The sequence below is a fragment of the Pithys albifrons genome, chromosome 3 (genome assembly GCF_047495875.1).
Source record: "Pithys albifrons albifrons isolate INPA30051 chromosome 3, PitAlb_v1, whole genome shotgun sequence".
Lineage (NCBI taxonomy): Eukaryota > Metazoa > Chordata > Aves > Passeriformes > Thamnophilidae > Pithys > Pithys albifrons.
The window spans coordinates 13021931-13040924 of NC_092460.1; the positions used below are offsets into that span (position 1 = coordinate 13021931).

Here is an 18994-nt window from a genome sequence, read left to right on the forward strand (position 1 = left end):
AGGATTGCACGGAGGGATAAACGGAGAGGAAGAAAGAGATGCCAAAGTCCAGCTCTGTGTGTCATTTCATTGGTTTGTCATTTGCATCTGAAGTTACAAAGAATTCCCTGAGAGCAATAAAGTAATTTTAGAAGTCAAAAAAGTTCCCCTGTTAGGATTATTTCTGTGTGTTAGTACTGCTCTCTTGAAAATAATAATCCCATTCCATAGTCCATCAAACCCACATATTTAATGGTGAAATATTCTGAGAGGAAAAGGCAAATTAACACAACCTCTTCCTTCTCCCAATCCCTGACTTTTTCTGTGCTATCATGATAGGCTCAGGACTGACATTAATATGCAATTAAAATCAGGGAGACAGCACAAAAATTAACAGCTCCTAAACCAAGCTAAAGAAACAGCAAGTTTTCCTAAAGAAAGAGCAAGGCATGTTTGGGAGAAGATGGATCACAGAATCACAGACTGTTCTGAGTTGGGAGGGACCCACAAGGATCATCGAGTCCAACTCGTAAGTCAATGGCCCACACAGGGGATTGAACCCATGACCTTGGCATTATTACAACCAAGTTTTAACCAAGATCAGTGCACTCCCTTCCATCAACAGCTATTTAACATTCAGCAGCTTGATCATAAATACACTTTTAATGCTTTGTAGAACTTCAAAAAGCACTTTGTGCCCAAGCCTCCCCAGCAGGGTGGTGGGACATGGCTCTGGGTTCCCTCACCTGGGTGATGCAGGCCCCGGTGAAGGCCACGATGACGGCCACGATGTTGACGGTGAGCTGGAACTGCAGGAACTTGGAGATGCTGTCGTAGACGTTGCGGCCCCACATCACGGCCTTGACGATGCTGCTGAAGTTGTCGTCTGTCAGGATGATATCCGAGGCCTCCTTTGCCACATCTGTCCCAGCAATGCCCTGGAAAATTCATTGGGAATCAAATCACCTGCTGGGAAGTGCAGAGATGGGTAGAACTCGAATCTTCCTGCCCATTCAAAGGGCACAGTCGTACTGAGGTTCCCCAGCACAGTAACAGGGGCTGCTGAGGGTATTCTGCATTTTGTATTTGCTGGAATGCAGCTGATTTGGCCTATTGTTGAAGTGAATAAGGACATAGAAGGAATTGACAGAGCAGTGGAATTCATGTGATGGTAGTTCTGAGTGTTTTAAGTTATCAGCTTAATGACTACTGATCTCCTGAGTTATTTTTAGCATTGATGATATTTGATAAATGTACATGAACAGAATTGGCAACAGAAATTACAATTATGTATCTTACTATATAGTCAGAGTACACTTGGGAGACATCTTTATGTTTAGTGATAGACTTTAGCAAAGCTAAATAGTATTCTGCTGTTGGAAGAGAACAGTTCATTTTACTCTATGGGCAGAGGATTCTGCCTATAGCCAAAAATTACTGAAAAATATTGAAAAAGTATCATAACATGCAGTAGCAAAGAATCTGACACAGTAAATTAAAGATACTGATGCAACATAACTCACTCCCTCCAACCTAGTGCTGCACTGACAAGTAACAACTAAGCAACTTAATATTTAAGGAATGAAAAGCCTCTTAAAACAAATTTATAATGACACAAATATCAATAAATATGCTGGAGATTATACCATTGCAAAGCCAACATCAGCTTTTTTAAGTGCTGGTCCATCGTTGGTCCCATCCCCAGTCACAGCCACAACCTGTCTCTGCTCCACCTGGGTGCTGTCAATGATACCTGCAAAAAAAGGTACATGGGTGTGGATACAGACAGGGGGGGCAAACAATTAGCAAGACAAAACATCCCTCTAAAAATAGTGTAGATCACATAATACCACACAAGTCTTGCAGAGATTAATTGAGTTGATTTTTAAGGAAAATAATGCTGAAGGCAGTTCATCACTACCTTACACTACTGGACATCATTATTAGAAATTACATGGGAAGTTCCGATCCTGCATCATCAACACATCAACACAACTTGCAGAGACTTCAAAGGGGATGAGATCAGCTCATCATGTCCTTTTGGAAGATTTCTACTATTTAAAATTGTGTGTCACAGTAAACCCAACTCAGCCCAGCACTCTGATCAAACATACATGGAAAGGATTTGCCAAAGACTTAAGTTTTCAAGACTTGTGATTGCTTAAGGCTCTCCTACACTGGGCCCAAACTGTAATACCAGCTTTCCTAGGAGGCTTTCTGGCACTTGTTGAACCTAAAGACAACATCATTGCTGAGTTCTATTCAGCTGCAGCCAGATGAGCATTTTAACAGCCATACTCAATTCTGCCAAACAATGATTAAGAAGATATAAGTTTTTTAATTCTGGAGCCAAACATTTTAACAAATAGACACAGTAAAATAATTTCTACTTTCATTTTGAGATCATTGGAGAAAAGAAAGCACTTGCTGAAGCAATTTCCACACAAGTAGATTGCAGGGAAGCATTTTCCACTTATGCATAAAGCAAGGAAAAGAATGAGGAATTTTTCTAAGGCTGCAGAACAGCCCATTTTTTTAACAGGATGCAGATCATTCATCACTCATGTTTGCATTTCTGTGTCAGAGTCCATTCTAATACAAGTCCAGAACACGGGATTGCTGTGTAGGACACAGGAATACCTCTCCATATTAATAACTTAGGGGAGAAATGATGAAATCCCTTTGGCTAAAACATTTTGCACACAGTCATAACCTCTAAAAACAATTATCAAAACCTACCCAGTGCAAAAAGCTTTCACTGTTCTGTGAAAAAAACCCCACTCACATATCAGATAACTAACCAGAAATAGGAAATTGCAGATTACAGAGCAATAGCTGCCTCTTGGCAAGGTTCAGGCTTATCAGGCACCACAAGATTGCAGGGCAGGGTGCAAGCACTGAGGGCCCTGTATTTTTCAGACTTATAAAAATCAGAAAAAGCTCCTTCACTTTCCATTGGCTGTATGATCTCAGATAAATGGCACATTTTTCTGATAACATCTTACAATTCGAGCTTTCAATTTGTCGGAGTGATTTGCTAAATAAACAAGGGACATCATCTGTCATTACTACTAAAAACATTTATCTGTCTTCCCTTCTTATTATTATGTCCTTTGATGTTAAATTAATAGTCTCAGCTTCTGAAAAAAAATTGTAATTGTTAAATCTCTGACACATGAAGGTGTTAACTGCTCCAAACAGGTAGATGGCATCCTCTGCCAACTGGGCTCCAAATGGGAGCACAACCCAAATGAAGGTGAAGAGGCTCTTAACAAAGAACCCCCTAATAGATATAAATGGCTGTAAATAGTGACTGATGTTGATGACTATATTACCACTGACCATCATCAGCCAACTGCTGGATGCTCCAAAGCAATTCACAGGGTTTAGTGTCATTCACAAGTAGTCATTTTTATCCCTAAAACTGTGCAGCTGGGATAAGGCAAATACCCTTCAGAGCACAGACCTGTATAACCAGCAGCCATGGAAAAATAGAGATAAAATGGTCCCAGTTACCATCAGCATCTGAGCCCCAGCCCTTCTCTGCAGTGCCATCAGAAATACGGCAGTGCATGGCACAATATTATGGAGATGCATTTCAGTGCTATCCATGGGAAGAGATCTCTGCAAAAGTGTCATTTGTACGTCAGACAAATTTCTAAAGTGGAGCAGCAGCGATTATTTGGGATTCAGAGGATTTATCACAGCTATGCTTATGCTGCCTGGCTTCTGCCTGCTCATTTTAATCTGTTCCTCCTTCCCCCTTCCTCATTTGCTGAATGTTTCTCTTCTTTCCTGCACTCACCTCCTTCCAAAAACATTTACTTTTTTTTTTGTTAATATAATTTGTTAATGGCTGTGATAACGTTTCTCCTCAAGAATTTTCTTCAGTATTGAGTAACACACCTATATAATATTTAGTCTCAGGGGTCCAAGGAGTCGAGGGATGCCCATCAGGGCCCTCCCTGCAGCTCTGAGCCGTGCAGAGCAGCTGCTGCAGGGCAGGGAAAGGTGGCACCAAGGGCATGGCCTCCAGGCAGCCAGCAGAGACAAGGACCATTGCTGGAACATTCCCTGGCCTTTCCACTCACTCCAAAGGGCTAAGAAGAAGCTTCTGGACTAATCATTCATGTCTAACATTAAGGAAAATAGACTGATTTATTCCAGTTGAATGTTTACATACAGTAAATTGACCAAAACCAGGTTTGCAACACATATCAGGGGAATTCTTAAACTCTCAAGCAAAGCTTCCTGCCAAAACAGCCTTTGCTGTTTCATTCCCTCATCTTAAGCTGTTTGGCCATGACTTTGTTCTGTCAAAAAGGATTTTATTCACCAGCCCAGGAACACACCTAGAGCATAACACTACAGAGTGTTCCACAGAGGGATTTGCTGATGCAGCAGAGTTTGGGAAGGAGCTTGCACAAGGCACAAGCCTTCCAGAGCAAGCAGCTTGTTTGGGATGAAGGGAAGGATCGTGTTTAAAACAACCAGGCAGAGCTGTCAAGGAGAGGACTGTGTGTATGAGCTTGTACCAGCACTGCATCCTCAACTGAGAGTTAATCTGTGTCTTCCACCTTCCTCCATCTTACGTAAGCATTACATCAAATCCACTCAGGATAATAATGTAAAGAATATTAACCAACAATGTCTCTTCCATTCCTTTTAGAAGGAGCTCCCTGTGCCTGTGGCTCAGACCAAACCCATCAAATGCAGCCTCAGTTTCTCCTTTTAGTGTAGAACAAATGCTGTTCTACTTAAACCATCCTTACTTGCATTGTCACCCTCGGAGTTGCATCAGTAAGAAAACCTTGGCTCTGGGGGAAAAAATTTCTGGTTTAGCTATTTCTTTCTGTCTCAACTGCTTAACTCAAAAGAGGGAGGCAGGAAGGAAAACCTCAGCTGCAGCTGAGCATGTCAAAGGTGCACATCAGCACAGGTGAGCAGAGCTGATCCTCCCAGATGCTCACACAGATTTGTGTTTCTTTGACAAGCTAAACACAGACAGATGCAGGAATATATTTTCATGTCTCTGTTCTCTTCAGATTACTTTTTAATGCTTCCAAACCTCTTTGTTAATTTAAAAAGAATTTAGATAGTCTGTCTGAAAGAGACAACTCCAATTGACTTTAGTTACACACTGAAGTAAGTACAGGGATAGAGCTTTAAAGGTTAATCATAGAATCAACTGGGCTGGAAAAGACCTCCAAGATCATCAAGTCCAACCCTTGGTCCAACTCCAGTCCCTTTACCAGATCATGGCACTCAGTGCCACGGCCAAGCTCAGTTGAAAAAACCTCCAGGGATGGGGAATCCACCCCCTCTCTGGGCAGCCCATTCCAATGCCTGAGCACTCTCTCTGCAAAGAAGTTTTTTCTGCTCTCCAACTTCAATTTCCCCTGGCAGAGCTTGAGCCCATCGTGCCCCCTTTGTCCTATTGCTGAGTGCCTGGGAGAAGAGACCAACCCCCACCTGGCCAGAACTTCCCTTCAGGCAGTTCCAGACAGTGCTGAGGTCACCTCTGAGCCTCCTCTTCTCCAGGCTAAACACCTCCAGCTCCCTCAGCCTCTCCCCACAGCACTTGTGCTCCAGTCCCTTCTCCAGCCTCGTTGCTCTTCTCTGGCCCCGCTCCAGCCCCTCAATCTCTTTCCTGAACTGAGGGGCCCAGAACTGAACACAACACTCAAGGTGTGGCCTCCCCAAGGCAGAGTCCAGGGGAAGGGTCACTGCCCTGGGCCTGCTGGCCACGCTAGTTTTGATCCAGGCCAGGATCCCATTGGCCTTCTTGGACACCTGGGCACACTGTTGGCTCCTGTTGAGCTTCCTGTCCCTCAGTCCCCCCAGGTCCCTTTCTGCCTGGCTGCTCTCCAGCCACTCTGTGCCCAGCCTGGAGCGCTGCAGGGGGTTGTTGTGCCCAAAGTGCACGACCTGCACTTGGCCTTATTGAACTTCATCCCATTGGAATCAGCCCAACTCTCCAGTCTATCCAGATTCCTTCTCAGAGCCCTCCTGCCTTCCAGCAGGTCGACACTCCCTCCCAGCTTGGTGTCATCAGCACATTTGCTGATGATGGACTCAATCCCCTCATCTAAATCATCAAGAAAGATGTTAAACAGGACTGGACCTAACACAGACCCCTGGGGGCACCACTGGTGACCAGCTGGATGCAGCTCCATTCAGCAGCACTCTCTGGGGCCGGCCCTCCAGCCAGCTCCAGACCCAGCAGAGGGGACACTTGTCCAAGCCATGGGCTACCAGCTTTTCCAGGAGTAACGCAGCAGTGTGAGATGTGCCATTACAGAGAATTCCTGAGTGCAGGAGATGGGAATGCAGAGCAGGACTCAGCTAAAGCACAGGGCTGGCTGTGCCAAACCTGCAGCAACTCTGGGCTTCATGTGTTAGCACTGAAGGGGAGCCTTGAAGGCAGCAGAGCCTCCACCCCTCCTCATCCCCCAACCCACAGAGCCCTGAGTATCCCTTTAAATTATTGCTGTGCTCTTTGCCTGGGGGGAAAGGTGGGTGGAGTTCTCACACTGTGGAACAGGTGAACTGGCTGAATATTTCTTTGTAGGAGTTTGAAGGAAAATAAACTTGGAAATTTTCTCTCACATGGAAATCAAACCAACTGGCAATTTGCAGCATGCTGAGAATTAATTTTAGAATTTCAATTAATACACTTTTCTGTATTTTTGTTATTCTACCTCATCTCATGGCGTGTCCATATTAATGAGGTTATAAATATAATACCATCCCATGCAATATTTGAAATATTTTAGTCATTAAGGGTAATTATTACAAATCTTTTTGTCGTAAAAGTTCCCTTTCTGCTTGTTAACAAATCAGACTTACATGAGAATACCTGGCTATAGTTTTTTTTTAATATAGGGGGTTTCAAATTATGTTTTAATATCACAAAGAATAATTCTAGTCTAATTTGAATATATTGGAAAGCACAGGGTTTTTTTGGTAAAGTGACTATTTCTCTTATCTTCTATATCTTCTGTATCTTCTTCTTTACTGTCTGATGATATTTCCTATCAGTTCTAAATAGTTTTTCCCCACAGTATTTCAAAAAAATACCACGACAATTTGGAATTATTTCAACAATAGCATTATAATGACACATCAGTACAAATTATATGTGTTTTTACTTGACTATATTTTGAAATTAGGCAAAAAACATGAAATAATACCTACAGGTCCCTTAAAATTCATATGAAATTGTATTTCATTTGGACTGGAATATCCAAGATTTGTGTTTCTCTTAAACAGTTTGTGATGGTAAACCACTTTGAGTGGGTTTTTTCCAATCCATCTCTACTTCAAAGCCATAAATATTTGAAAGGAACTCTTTGCCCAGCCTGAAATGCTGAACTGTGCCTTTCTCTGGTCTCTTAGCAGTAGCAAAAACAAAAATGAAAAATAGAAATTATTCTTTTGCTGGGTGGGACAGTGCCATGTTAAGGAGAAGAAAATACTCCCTCCAGCAGCTGTATGTCATTAAAAATTAAATATGAAAAAAGTTTATTTTCTGATGTGTGTTTTTAGCCTCGAGCAGATAGAACACATCAAAGGAGAGAAAATCCTCTTGATCCCTCAAGTGTCTGAGAAAAACATAACATTTTAACAAGAGACCCAAAACTAGTGAAGATTAAATAGTTTCTTGTAACTTTTAATGGCCCCTGGAGTATTACCAGCCAAAAAACTTCATCATGATTTCCACAGACTTGTTCTTGAACTTCATTAGATAGTTCAGTGCTCTGTCACTTGACCTTGCCACATCTTTAAAACATTAATTGTCTCAGTTGCATGTGGCATTCAGGAGGAAATTCAGGATTGTCCAAGTGCACATGCTACAAAACATCAACCATTTCTTGCTTTTTGTTTTCCAGCTCTCTATTGGTTTCAGTTTCCCCAGCAAAGGTTTCATTTTCCTCTTAAGGGAAAATCCTGAATGAGTCAGATGAGTACTCCCAAGGGACTTATTTAATGCACTTAATGAAACACAAATTGTTGTGTTTCTGAAACAAATAAACTGTTAGGCTGTACAAGGCCTCTTGTCTCAGAGCTATAAAACAGGATTTTAGATGCATAAGTGAAGGGAGGAGACTTTTCAGCTGCCTCTGTGCTGTTTTGGTCCTGACCTCTGCAGCTCATAATGTCCTCCACAAACATTTCCAATCCTCACCACCTATCAGTAAAATATTTTCAAGCACACCTCCTCCAAATATGTGTATTATTTATAAATTACACGTTTGAACTACTATACTAATAAATCATGGACTTTAGAAAACATACACAGAAAAGGATCAGATAGAGATTAAACACCGTGACTCCCCCTGCCCTATCCAGCACCATGCCAGGTTGACAAGATATTGGAGTTCTGCTGAACAATCCATGTTTCCAGAGCCCTTCATACACACTGGTTTCAATCCCAAATGACCCAACAGATCCAATCTTCAAATTCACAATGGAACTTTTGCTCTGAAGCCATTTAGGCATTTTAAAAATTTCCATAATGCTCAAAAGCCTTTGTTGTGTATGGAGCCATAGCAATGAAACCTTGCACACCTAAAGGATTTCCTATCTAAACGTGAATTATTATTTAAGTAGTCAGCTGAAAATGTGTAACAGATCAGCTGGATCTTATGCTGAATTTTAGCCCCTGCAAGATTTACTAAGGAGGGGCTTTCCAAACTTTCTAGGGCCTTAGCAAAATAATCCAGCTCTTTCTTCAACAGGAAGCAGGAAACAGCTCCCTGCCAATGGTCATTCCACCTGTGCCAGCCCCCCCATCTCAGCATGGCTAAAAGTGACATTATTCCTGAGCAGAAACTTTCTGATTTCATCAGCTTTCAAGTGTGAGCTTCAAAGTCAACACAATAATATGTCAAGTAATCAAAAATTGCAAGTTACAGTTATGAAAGAGGCTTTATAAAGAAAACTGTAAAGCAATCCCTCTTTATAGAAACACTCCATCTGCAGACAGCATGGTGAGAGAATGTCATTTGTATGGTGCAATTTTTACAGGGCAGACTCCAAAAATACAGCCAGAAATCTGAAGGAAGCCAATGCAAATCATACAGTCAGGAGCCTTTAGGAAAAGGGAATTGGCTCAAATTCCTAATCTCCAGCTGTCTAATGCTAACAAGGGCAGCTCCCACTTGCACCATCTCAACAACTGCTATTGCAACAGGAAAGGTTTTGGAATACTATTTAAAAATAATTGTGGGAGAACACATGCACTTGAGAGACTTGATTCACTCCAAGATTGTTCTTGTTCTCATCACAAAGGTACAGGCAAAGACTATAAACACCTATGTCCCCTCTTGTTTATATGAAGAACATCCTGATTCTCAACAACATTTGCTCTCTGACCAACAAACACACATTTTCCCTTCCCATCTAGAGCCTCATTCCAGCCTAATTCAAAGCCACAAGGCAGATATGAGATTGCCTCTCTCTGCTGTCAAACATCTTACTGGTATTTCTCTTACTCCTGCCAAACAGTTCCCTATTATTCTCCATCTCCAGGCTGAGGTAGAGCACAAACACAAGTGATCTGCTTACCCACAAAACTCCCTTGCATGATGCAGAGCTGTATAATTAAAGGTAACAACTCAGCTTTATTTGCAGCAGTAAAGCCTTCCCAAGGCAGGCACTGTGCTCCACCAACCCCCACCCCAAGGCAGTGTGGGCACCCACCTTTCACCAGGGTGTGTTTGTCCGTGGGGGACGAGCGAGCCAGAACGCGCAGCTTGGGCCAGATTTTGTCAATCCTCTCCTGCTCAATCTGGAGGGGGAACACAAAGGAAAAAACAAACCCCAAAACAATTAACCTGCCAGCCTGTGATGAGCAAAATGCGTAATGTATTTGTGTCCATGTATGTGACAATTCACTGCTCAAACCTGCACCTTCTCCAGCAGCACACGGAAATTGCAACACAGGCAACTTCTGCCACAGTATCTGACCAGCCTTTCTTAGCATCTTCCTGCATAATTCCACTCAGAATCATGACTGCAGATATAGGATAGGGGAGCTCCTCAAAGCTGATCAAACATGTTCACAAGTTTGCTGCTCCACTCTACATTTCAATTGAAGTTCTTCATTTGGCACCAATGATGGCAAAATTTTCTCTGTATAGCAACACGATCAAGGAAAAATCTTTCCCAGGAATCCATCCATCAATGCAAGGAGTAAATGACTCTGTCCACTCATGGACTCAAAGAAACAGCATAGATTTTACTTTTTTAGAGCTGACTTCAAATATCCTGTGTGTGAGTTCCCTCTTTTATGAGGAGTTAAAAATCTTCAGAAGAATAGATTTCATGCAAATCATTAATGTGAGTACATTAGATAAAGTGGACTAAATTAATGTGAAGAGTTGGTTCTCAGAACAGATTGCATTTTTAGGAACAAAATTGCTGTTGAGTTCCTTCTCCTCCTTCCCACAAACCTGCTTTAATGTGCTTGGTTTCAATTTCTTGCAGCCCAGTGCTATGGGTCTAAAAACTGCAGAATTAGGGCAGCACTGAACTGAGACTGGCTCTGCATCGGGAGAAGCAAAGACTGGAAATCCACTGCTGTTTTGGATTGCAAAGGCTGCTGGTAGCAAGAAGCAGCACTCTCTCTGTTGCACAGAAAAATCAAAGGTGAGCAATTCAGATCTATATAGACCCTGTGAGACTGAAAGCAGCTGAGAATAATCAAGGCCAGAGCTGTTGGTGTCTGGTAAAGGAAAAATCACTCCCTGGGAGTTCTCAGCAATTCCCCAGAAGTTTCTCATGAGAACTCCTCAGGTTTCCCACAGGACCCTGGAGATGTTCCTGAAAACAGTCAGGATGAGTTCACCAAAACACTGGACTTGTGATACATGGATTATAACCAATTGGGATTTGCAATTAAATGGTGTGAGGTTCAATTTAGCCAATTGAACATAGCCTTAACCCTATATAAATCATGTGCAGTGTGTAACAAATGGCATTCACTTGACCACATTGGTCTGGTGCGTGGTGTCCTTACTCCTCCACGTTACTGTTTACTTTCTCTCTCCAAGCAGCCTTTGCTGCCATGAGGTACACTCAGTGCAGGGGAAACATTGTGGTGTGTTTGATAAGGTGCTCCTGGCACGGCTGGATTCAGCCCATGAGTTACCTCCCCCTTCTCGTTGCGGATCCTCCTGTTGAACTCCTTGCCCTCGAGGCACAGGAAGTCCTCTCCGGGGTGGATGATGCCGCACTTGATGGCGATGGCGCGGGCGGTGTTGATGTTGTCCCCGGTGACCATGCGCACTGTGATTCCAGCCCGCTGGCACTTCCTGATGGCCTCTGGCACCTGCCAAAGCAACGGGGCAGCAAACAAAGTCCTGGGTAAAGCACGAAATGCAACCCAGGTTTCCCAATGGGAGTATTCTGTGGCTAAGAAATTCATGGAGCAAAAGAGAAATCAGACGTGTTATGGCATATTACAGTTGTTTGACTAGGAGGGAATTGAGGTTCCACCCCAGGCAAGGCAAACCTTGTAGCAAGAAGCAAAAAACCCCATTTTTTTACATCACTTTCCTAAAGTTTCTCCTGACTGGAATAGAAATGTGTGCTCTGCAGCTTCATTGACCTTCAGCATCAAAGAGCAGCATGCTGAACCAAACATACTCAGCATACACGGGAATAGGAATGGAGAATACACATTTTTATACAGAAAATTATTTAACTTCTGAGCCAAGCTTTCTTTCAATAAGATTATTTTTAAAGTTCTTGTAATTTAGCACTATTACACTAATTCATGCTTATCAACACATGGAATTCCTAAGGATAGGAGTTTAACATTTCATTCATATTTTATGTATCTCAGAGGCCTAAAAATGAAACATGCCTCAGCTCTGCTCCTTTCTGCACAAGAGGAACTTTTCCTGCTGTGCAGTAGATGTATCAGTGAGATAAAATTCAGTGTGAGATTATGGGGAAGCTCTATGCTGCCTTGGCATCATATACAGCCTGCTTTTAAAAACAAACCAAGATTTTTATAATTAAAATGGGCAAGAGCAAGGAGATACACTCCTAATATTTAAATAAAGCTCTTTTAATACAGCTGCTTGTGTATATGAAGCCTATAGAAGGGCTCCATGTCTGTAGCTTAATTTCAGATGGGGAAAACAATTCAATTCCCTTAAACTATATAAATATTAATGATAATTTATAAATTAATATAATTACCAATTAATTCAGTCTCAGGATATTTCAATATTATTATGAAAGCATTATTTCTTCAAGAAAAAACAGTAATATTATTTGAGAGGGAATAATAAGAGATGTGTTTAACACATCAAGAACAGCCTAAACAAGTATCTGCAACACATCACTGCTCTAAATTTCAGTTTTACTTAGAAAAGTCTAAGGCTCATCATGGTGACTGAAGCCTTTCACAGAGCCCCAGGAAATGGAACTGCCTTAGTACAAAAGACAGCAAAGGACAGATTAAAAAAAAATATATATACAGATGAATAAATAAATATATTTTTAAAACTATTTTAGAAAGGCTATTATAACAGATATTACTGGCTACAATATGAAAGCCTGCCTTTATTCTGCTGCCACTTCAGTGCACCTTGCTGATCATAACCTGCCTCACAGATATAAGTGTATTGCAGAACTCAATGCCAGTCAGAGTGGATTCAGCTCATCCATTAGTGCAGGAAATGGTAAGAAAAGGAGACACCATCTCCAACATTGCACTGCTAATTCTGTGCATTTCTGGATATTTTACTTTCCTCTGTGGCCACAAGTATGTGACACTGCTGAGGGCAGGACACTGCATTTATGTGACAACCCTTGCTTGGAGCCAGCGTGGCAAATTCTGCATTCCTAAACATTTCCTGGGGCCACAAAAGCTGAATAACTCACCCTGAAATTGTTCACCCTGAAACCATCCCACAGATAATGGTTATTCTAATCGGTGAATAATTTCACACCATGGTTCTGCATATTCATTAAAGGCAGTTGTGAAGCTTCTATTGTCCAAAAAGCCTCACTAAACCAACACTTTTTTGAGGACCATAATAGTGCTTTTCCCATGATTACCAAGAAAATCACCCCACTCTCAGAATGTGTCCCCAGAACGTGGTGTTTGCAGAACGATTCTGTCAACACAAATCACAGAATGCAGTGGAGAATTCAGGGACAGAGCTTTATCTCCCAATTTCCTCATCTCTCACTGAGAATATTCTTCCCACAAGTTGTACCCTGCAAGGATTATTTGGATCTGAAGCCTTTTAATATTATGAAAGAAATTTCTATACAGGAATGTACAATCAGATTAAATCTATTACTTAAGCAAATGACTCCTGATCTACCCAGTTTCCACATTAATAATTCTGACTATATCCCATTTGTCAATTTGAAATGCCCTTAAGTATCCACTTTAACTGTGGTGACCCTCGTGCACTGGATATGACAGATTTAGATGACTATCTGGAAAACCAGAACAGGGTCTGAACCACGAAGGAGAAAAATAAATTACAGTGCAAACAGAAGAAAGAGTCCATTCCCACAAAGTGCCAGTCCTATTAGAGAAGGTCACGGGAGGACAAGCCAGCCTCAAATACATCTCAAACTCACACAGAACTAGAGAAATCACTCTATTTTCCTCTTCAGTCATTTTCTGGACAGCTGGTGGGTGGTATCTGATTTAATACTGTGTACAGTAATTACAGTTAAAATATTGTTCCTATTTTTTTATTGCTGTAAGGGAGAAAGAGTGTTGGCAGACTGAGTGGGCAGTGGCAGCAGATATTTTCCATCAGTTCTGCAGGACTTGAGTACACAATGTACAATTTTGGGGGTTATTTTCTCTCTGCAAAGCAAAACTTCCCATGCATGCATAAAGTAGCCAGTGCAGGAATATCTTTCTGAATCAGGTGACAAACAAATGGGAGGATTTGGAAGTGATTTATGTTCCTCTCCCAGGAATAACAGGCTGTAGGTGTGCATTGGCAGAGCAGTGCAAGCCAGTTCAGGCTCATTAAAATCAAACCAGAGAGGCTGTCAGAACCAACAGAGAATCTCTGCAGGAACAAGACAGCATTTTATTTGTTCTCTGCTTGGGTATTTATCACAGAAAAAAATAAAAAAAATACACACTATACATATAAAGCAAGCAGGGCTTGATAAATCCAGCTTGCTATCATTGCTTGATAAATCCAGCTGCTCCTGATGACCAAACCAGTGTGGGAATAAACCTGGAACAATGCCAAAGCCACAGGTGCCCATGGTTGGCATTCCAGACCAAAGGGCCCAGTTGCTGCCATTGTCCATGTGCTAACTCCAACAGTCACCTCAGGGAAAAGGGAAAACTGAGCCTTCCCCAGGAAACATGGGAATGTCACTTCAGTGAAGGTACAGGCTGCCAGGATGATGATGTCAGGATTGTTTCATTGGAATTACCTAATCTAGCACTTCTGTCAGAATAAATTCTGCTATCCATGAATACTGAGAATATTAATAAAACAGCAGTTGTAGTAGTATTTTTAATTTTTATGGGGTTTTTCCCACCTTTGAAAATTCATACACTCCAGTGGTGACTGTATTAATGAGTGGGTTTAATTCTGGAAAATACCAACCTTCTTTATAACTGCTCAACCTCTTACTGTTTGCATCAATAATTGTTATTTCACACAGGTATATTATTATATATCAACCAAGTCAGATATTTCATTTCTTGACAAGATTTCAGAAATGTATAATGTTGTTCTGGCTTGGGGTTTTTTGGTTCATTTCTTTCTCCTAAGGTATTCCTAGTGCTTTTTACTAATGTGTGGAGTAGTAATAGTAGTAATAATTTAAACATTGTTTTAGATGCAATAATTTAAACACTGTTTTCAATGCTCTCATGATGTTATTATCACTCTGAAATAGTCAAAAAGGACAAGGTGAGGAAAAAACCAAAGCAAAACACGAAGTCCCAAAACCCAGATGTCCAACATCTGACAGAAGTCTGAAATTACAAATATTTGATTGTGTGCCTTGCAATGAAGTAAGAACTGTTACTGCATATTCTGGAGTTAAACTACAAGAAATTCAATACATTATGCAAATATTCATCTACAAATAAGATGTTTTCCTGCCTCCATCTTCTGATTTTTTACACAGAAGTCAGGTTTGACCACTTTATTTTTAGCAGCATTATTCACTTTTACCTCAAGCTCTGAAGAAAATTCTTCCCTACGAGATGAGAGCAGTTCTCTTACAAAACACACTCATCATAATCACATGAAAGGATAGTTTGCAGCTATTTTCAATAATAACCCCAAATCCCTCAGTCTGTCACAGCAGACTTCAAGCTGTTCCCTGACACGCACCACGGAGGGATTTTGGAGGGAGAGGGCACTCCCTCAGCTCCACTGGGCACTGGCAGAACCTCTCTGAGTTCTATTCATATATGTGAGTTAAAGCATTAAAGGAGCATTGCAGACAGAATGTTCTGAAACACTTTTCAAGATTTGCAATGTCAGGTGTAGGGACAGATGGATTTGCAGAAAGAGCCCATCTGATGACAGATAAAGGGAGTGCTGCTTATCTGGTGTTTGTGCAGATAAGGAGTTTATCAAACAGTTTGCACCTAAGCAAGATTTATTTTATATTATGACTTTGATGCTGGAAAAAACCCCAGCAAGGTCCCTTATCAGGCAAAGCCCAGTTATGCTGTTGGTGCTTGTAGTTGTGTTGTGTCAGTTTTCAAAGTTACAGCACTCACAAATTTGTAAAAACTTACTTTATAAAGAACTCAGGGAAAGAAGTCAGAAAAATCTATGCTTTTCATGTTTTAGTAAAAAAAAAATCTTAATATGTCTAGCATTGCCACCAATTCTCAGTGAATCAAATACAAAGATTTAGACCAGGCTGAAAAAGATCCAGCAAAAATGTGAAATGGGACAGAGGAATCAAAAAAGACAGATACAGGCAACAAACTACTTTTTGTATAGCATCAGAACCCTCTCTTTATACAAGAAAAGTTTGAGTTCCCTCTCAGTGAGCCCACTCCAAAGCAAGTGACAGCCACTGATCACCTACTGAAGTCACAGCAAGAGCAGGGCAGAGAGAGTGGAAGCCCCTGTTGTACACCAGCCACTTCAACTCTGACCTTACCTCCTGCCACTGCTGCTAAACTCTAAAACTGAACTAATCCTCCACTGCCACCTCAGATCATCAGGCAGCATATATATATATACACATCTATGTCAGAACAGTTTCTCCCTCCTATTCTCCCCTTGGCATTACTGTAGTAATATCATTTCCAAGTGGGGCAGCAGGCACATGATTCCAGTGTGAACACCTAATACTGGTTTACTCAGTGGAGTTGAAATTTTAGTCACATTTATACAAGCCATATAAGTACATATTCATGAAACCTTCAGCCTTTCCATGGCAGCCTCTCCTTGCCCAAATACAACATTAATAATTAGTTTTCCTGAGTAGTCATGAGGTACAATCTTAAGACCATTAACGCATGACAGTAAACCACAAAACTCCAGTTTCTGGACAAGGTGAGCATGTTGCCATTATAATCATGGCAATTATAATCACTGCACATCTCTGCTGTCAGAGTTGCACATCACTGTCTGTAACTCCCTGAAGGGAAGTTCTGGCCAGGTGGGGGTTGGTCTCTTCTCCCAGGCACTCAGCAATAGGACAAGGGGGCACGGGCTCAAGCTCTGCCAGGGGAAATTGAAGTTGGAGAGCAGAAAAAATTTCTTTGCCGAGAGAGTGCTCAGGCATTGGAATGGGCTGCCCAGAGAGGGGGTGGATTCCCCATTCCTGGAGGTTTTTCAACTGAGATTGGCCGTGGCACTGAGTGCCATGATCTGGTAAAGGGACTGGAGTTGGCCCAAGGGTTGGACTTGATGATCTCGGAGGTCTTTTCCAACCCAATCAATTCTGTGATTCTGTGATCACTGAACTGCTTAAAGGAAAACTCTTTAACATGCGGGAGCACAACAAACCTGCTGATCAGTCCTCCTGTGCACTGCTCCTCCAGAGAAGGTTCACTCACCTCAATCCTGTAGCTCAAAAAGCCCTATATTTCTTTATTTAAATATCAGTTGATTGACAGTTGATTTTTATCAGGATAATTATTTGGCCTTTTATCAAATAAAGCCTATTTCTAAGCTTCCTTTCATTTCCTTTGACAGAACTACTTTAAAAAACTAAGACAGAACCTGTAAGACACCTGTAATTCAATTTATGTTGAGTTCTTTCACAAATGCTGTATAAGGTAAGAGTGTTGCCCACCTCTGGCCTCACTGGGTCCTCAATGCCAACCACGCAGATGCAGGTGAGGTCGGACAGGATGTCGTTCTCGTTGTCCCAGTCGGGCTCGGGGCTGCTGGGGAAGTCACGGAAGGCCACGCAGATGGTCCTCAGCCCGTCACACGCCATGGGCTCGATGACCTTCTTCACCATCTCGTCCCTGTCCCGCGGCCTGAAGATGCGAGGCTCGCCGGCTGCATTCAGGATCCTGGAACACCTGGGGTAGAGGAAAAAAAAGCAAAAAAATATTCTGTATTTGCATGACTGCTGAAAAGCAGTACAGCCCATTTCGGTAAACACTCATCTGATGGCAAGAGGTTCTAGAAGATTCACCACTGAAATATCAGAGAGAATTTCTTTGTAACTTATTACAGACACAGCAAGTGCCCTTCATTCATTGTTTCCTCAATACCCACGTCATTAATGGGCTTACAACCTACAATGAAATGGAGAAATACTTATTTTCCAAACAAGGTGAATGTAGAAAATTCATTTGTAACTAGCCAATCAGACCCAATCCTTTGGCAGCCAATGATAAGAAAAACAAGCCAATTTTGCAAGAGTGAGCACTTTAAAAGAATAAAATTAGAAAAGAACATTAACACCTTATACTACTGAAGTGTGTCATATTTCTGGAATATTTAGCAAATTCCAAATTTCCCACATATATCTTATTGCTGTCAGAATAGCTTTCATTTTGGGCAAACAAGTTGACTCAACCCCTGAACTTACTTCTTGAGCACAATTTCCGACGCTCCTTTGCTGTACATTCGGAAACTGCCGTCGGGCATTTTAATCACTGTGCTCATGGACTTCCTCACCGAGTTGAAGGTGTAAACCTTGTAGAGCTTCTCCTCGGGGATGAGGCTCCGCACGGGCTCGTAGTCCTGCTTCAGGTCCAGCACGAAGCCCAGGAGGCCACACTCGGTCTTGTTGCCCACCTGGCGAGGCAGCCCACCCTCCTTCTCTGGTGGCTGAAGAGAGAAAAGAACTGGACATTGATTTCTCTGATAATAAGAAGCAGACAATTAATGAAGCTCCAGTGTAAAGTTTAAGATCTGAAACTGTGCAGGCACATGTCTTCCAATTCTAAAAAGTCAGGGAAAAAAATCCACAGAGCATCTCTGCTCACAGGGAGAAACATTTCTCTAGATACACAACTATATTTCTTGCATTTCTTTTCCTTTAAATTAGCCACTGGCAGCTCAATACTTTGTGATGGTCAGGAAATACATCACTAAAAATTAAGTGACTTTGTTTTCTTTCTCTCTTGCTTAGAATTACATTGGTTTGCTGATTTTCATGCTTATTACAGTGAGTTAAAGAAAGGTCTCTGAAAGAAAGATGTTCTCAGTGAGAACATCTGTAAAATAAGAGGTCCACATCTAGCAGGACCCATTTCTAGAATTACCATATTTTAGTGTGCTCCTACAGACAAGAAATGCTTTGTCTTAGAAAAAATAGAGCACTGGGCAACTCCTGATAGTTCTCAGTCCCTCAAGGACAAGCAAAGCTTTAACTTCATATCCAAAGTATAAACAAATATTTCATTTACAAACTTTCTTGGAAGCAGAATATACTCTCAAACAAAACATTCTTGTGTTGTCAAGCCCCCAGACTGACTTAAAGGGCCCAGTGTGTGAACTACAGCCTGGTAATAACTGAAATTTTGTTATGCTCACTAGAATTAGGAAAGTGTTCCTTAATCTAGGGC

At 41.6% G+C, this 18994-nt stretch overlaps 1 protein-coding gene across 24 annotated transcripts in view; it reads right to left on the reverse strand.

The window, feature by feature from the left end:
- Positions 1 to 18994, reverse strand: part of ATP2B2 (ATPase plasma membrane Ca2+ transporting 2) — a 420524-nt gene that overhangs the window by 37279 nt on the left and 364251 nt on the right. For all 24 annotated transcript variants that reach the window (XM_071550496.1, XM_071550495.1, XM_071550497.1 and 21 more), the window contains 6 exons: positions 18013 to 18254; positions 17263 to 17497; positions 11135 to 11314; positions 9685 to 9772; positions 1626 to 1732; positions 726 to 917 (listed from right to left, as the gene is read on the reverse strand). In XM_071550496.1, coding sequence (XP_071406597.1) covers positions 726 to 917; positions 1626 to 1732; positions 9685 to 9772; positions 11135 to 11314; positions 17263 to 17497; positions 18013 to 18254 — 1044 coding nt within the window. The remainder of the gene's footprint in view (positions 1 to 725; positions 918 to 1625; positions 1733 to 9684; positions 9773 to 11134; positions 11315 to 17262; positions 17498 to 18012; positions 18255 to 18994) is intronic.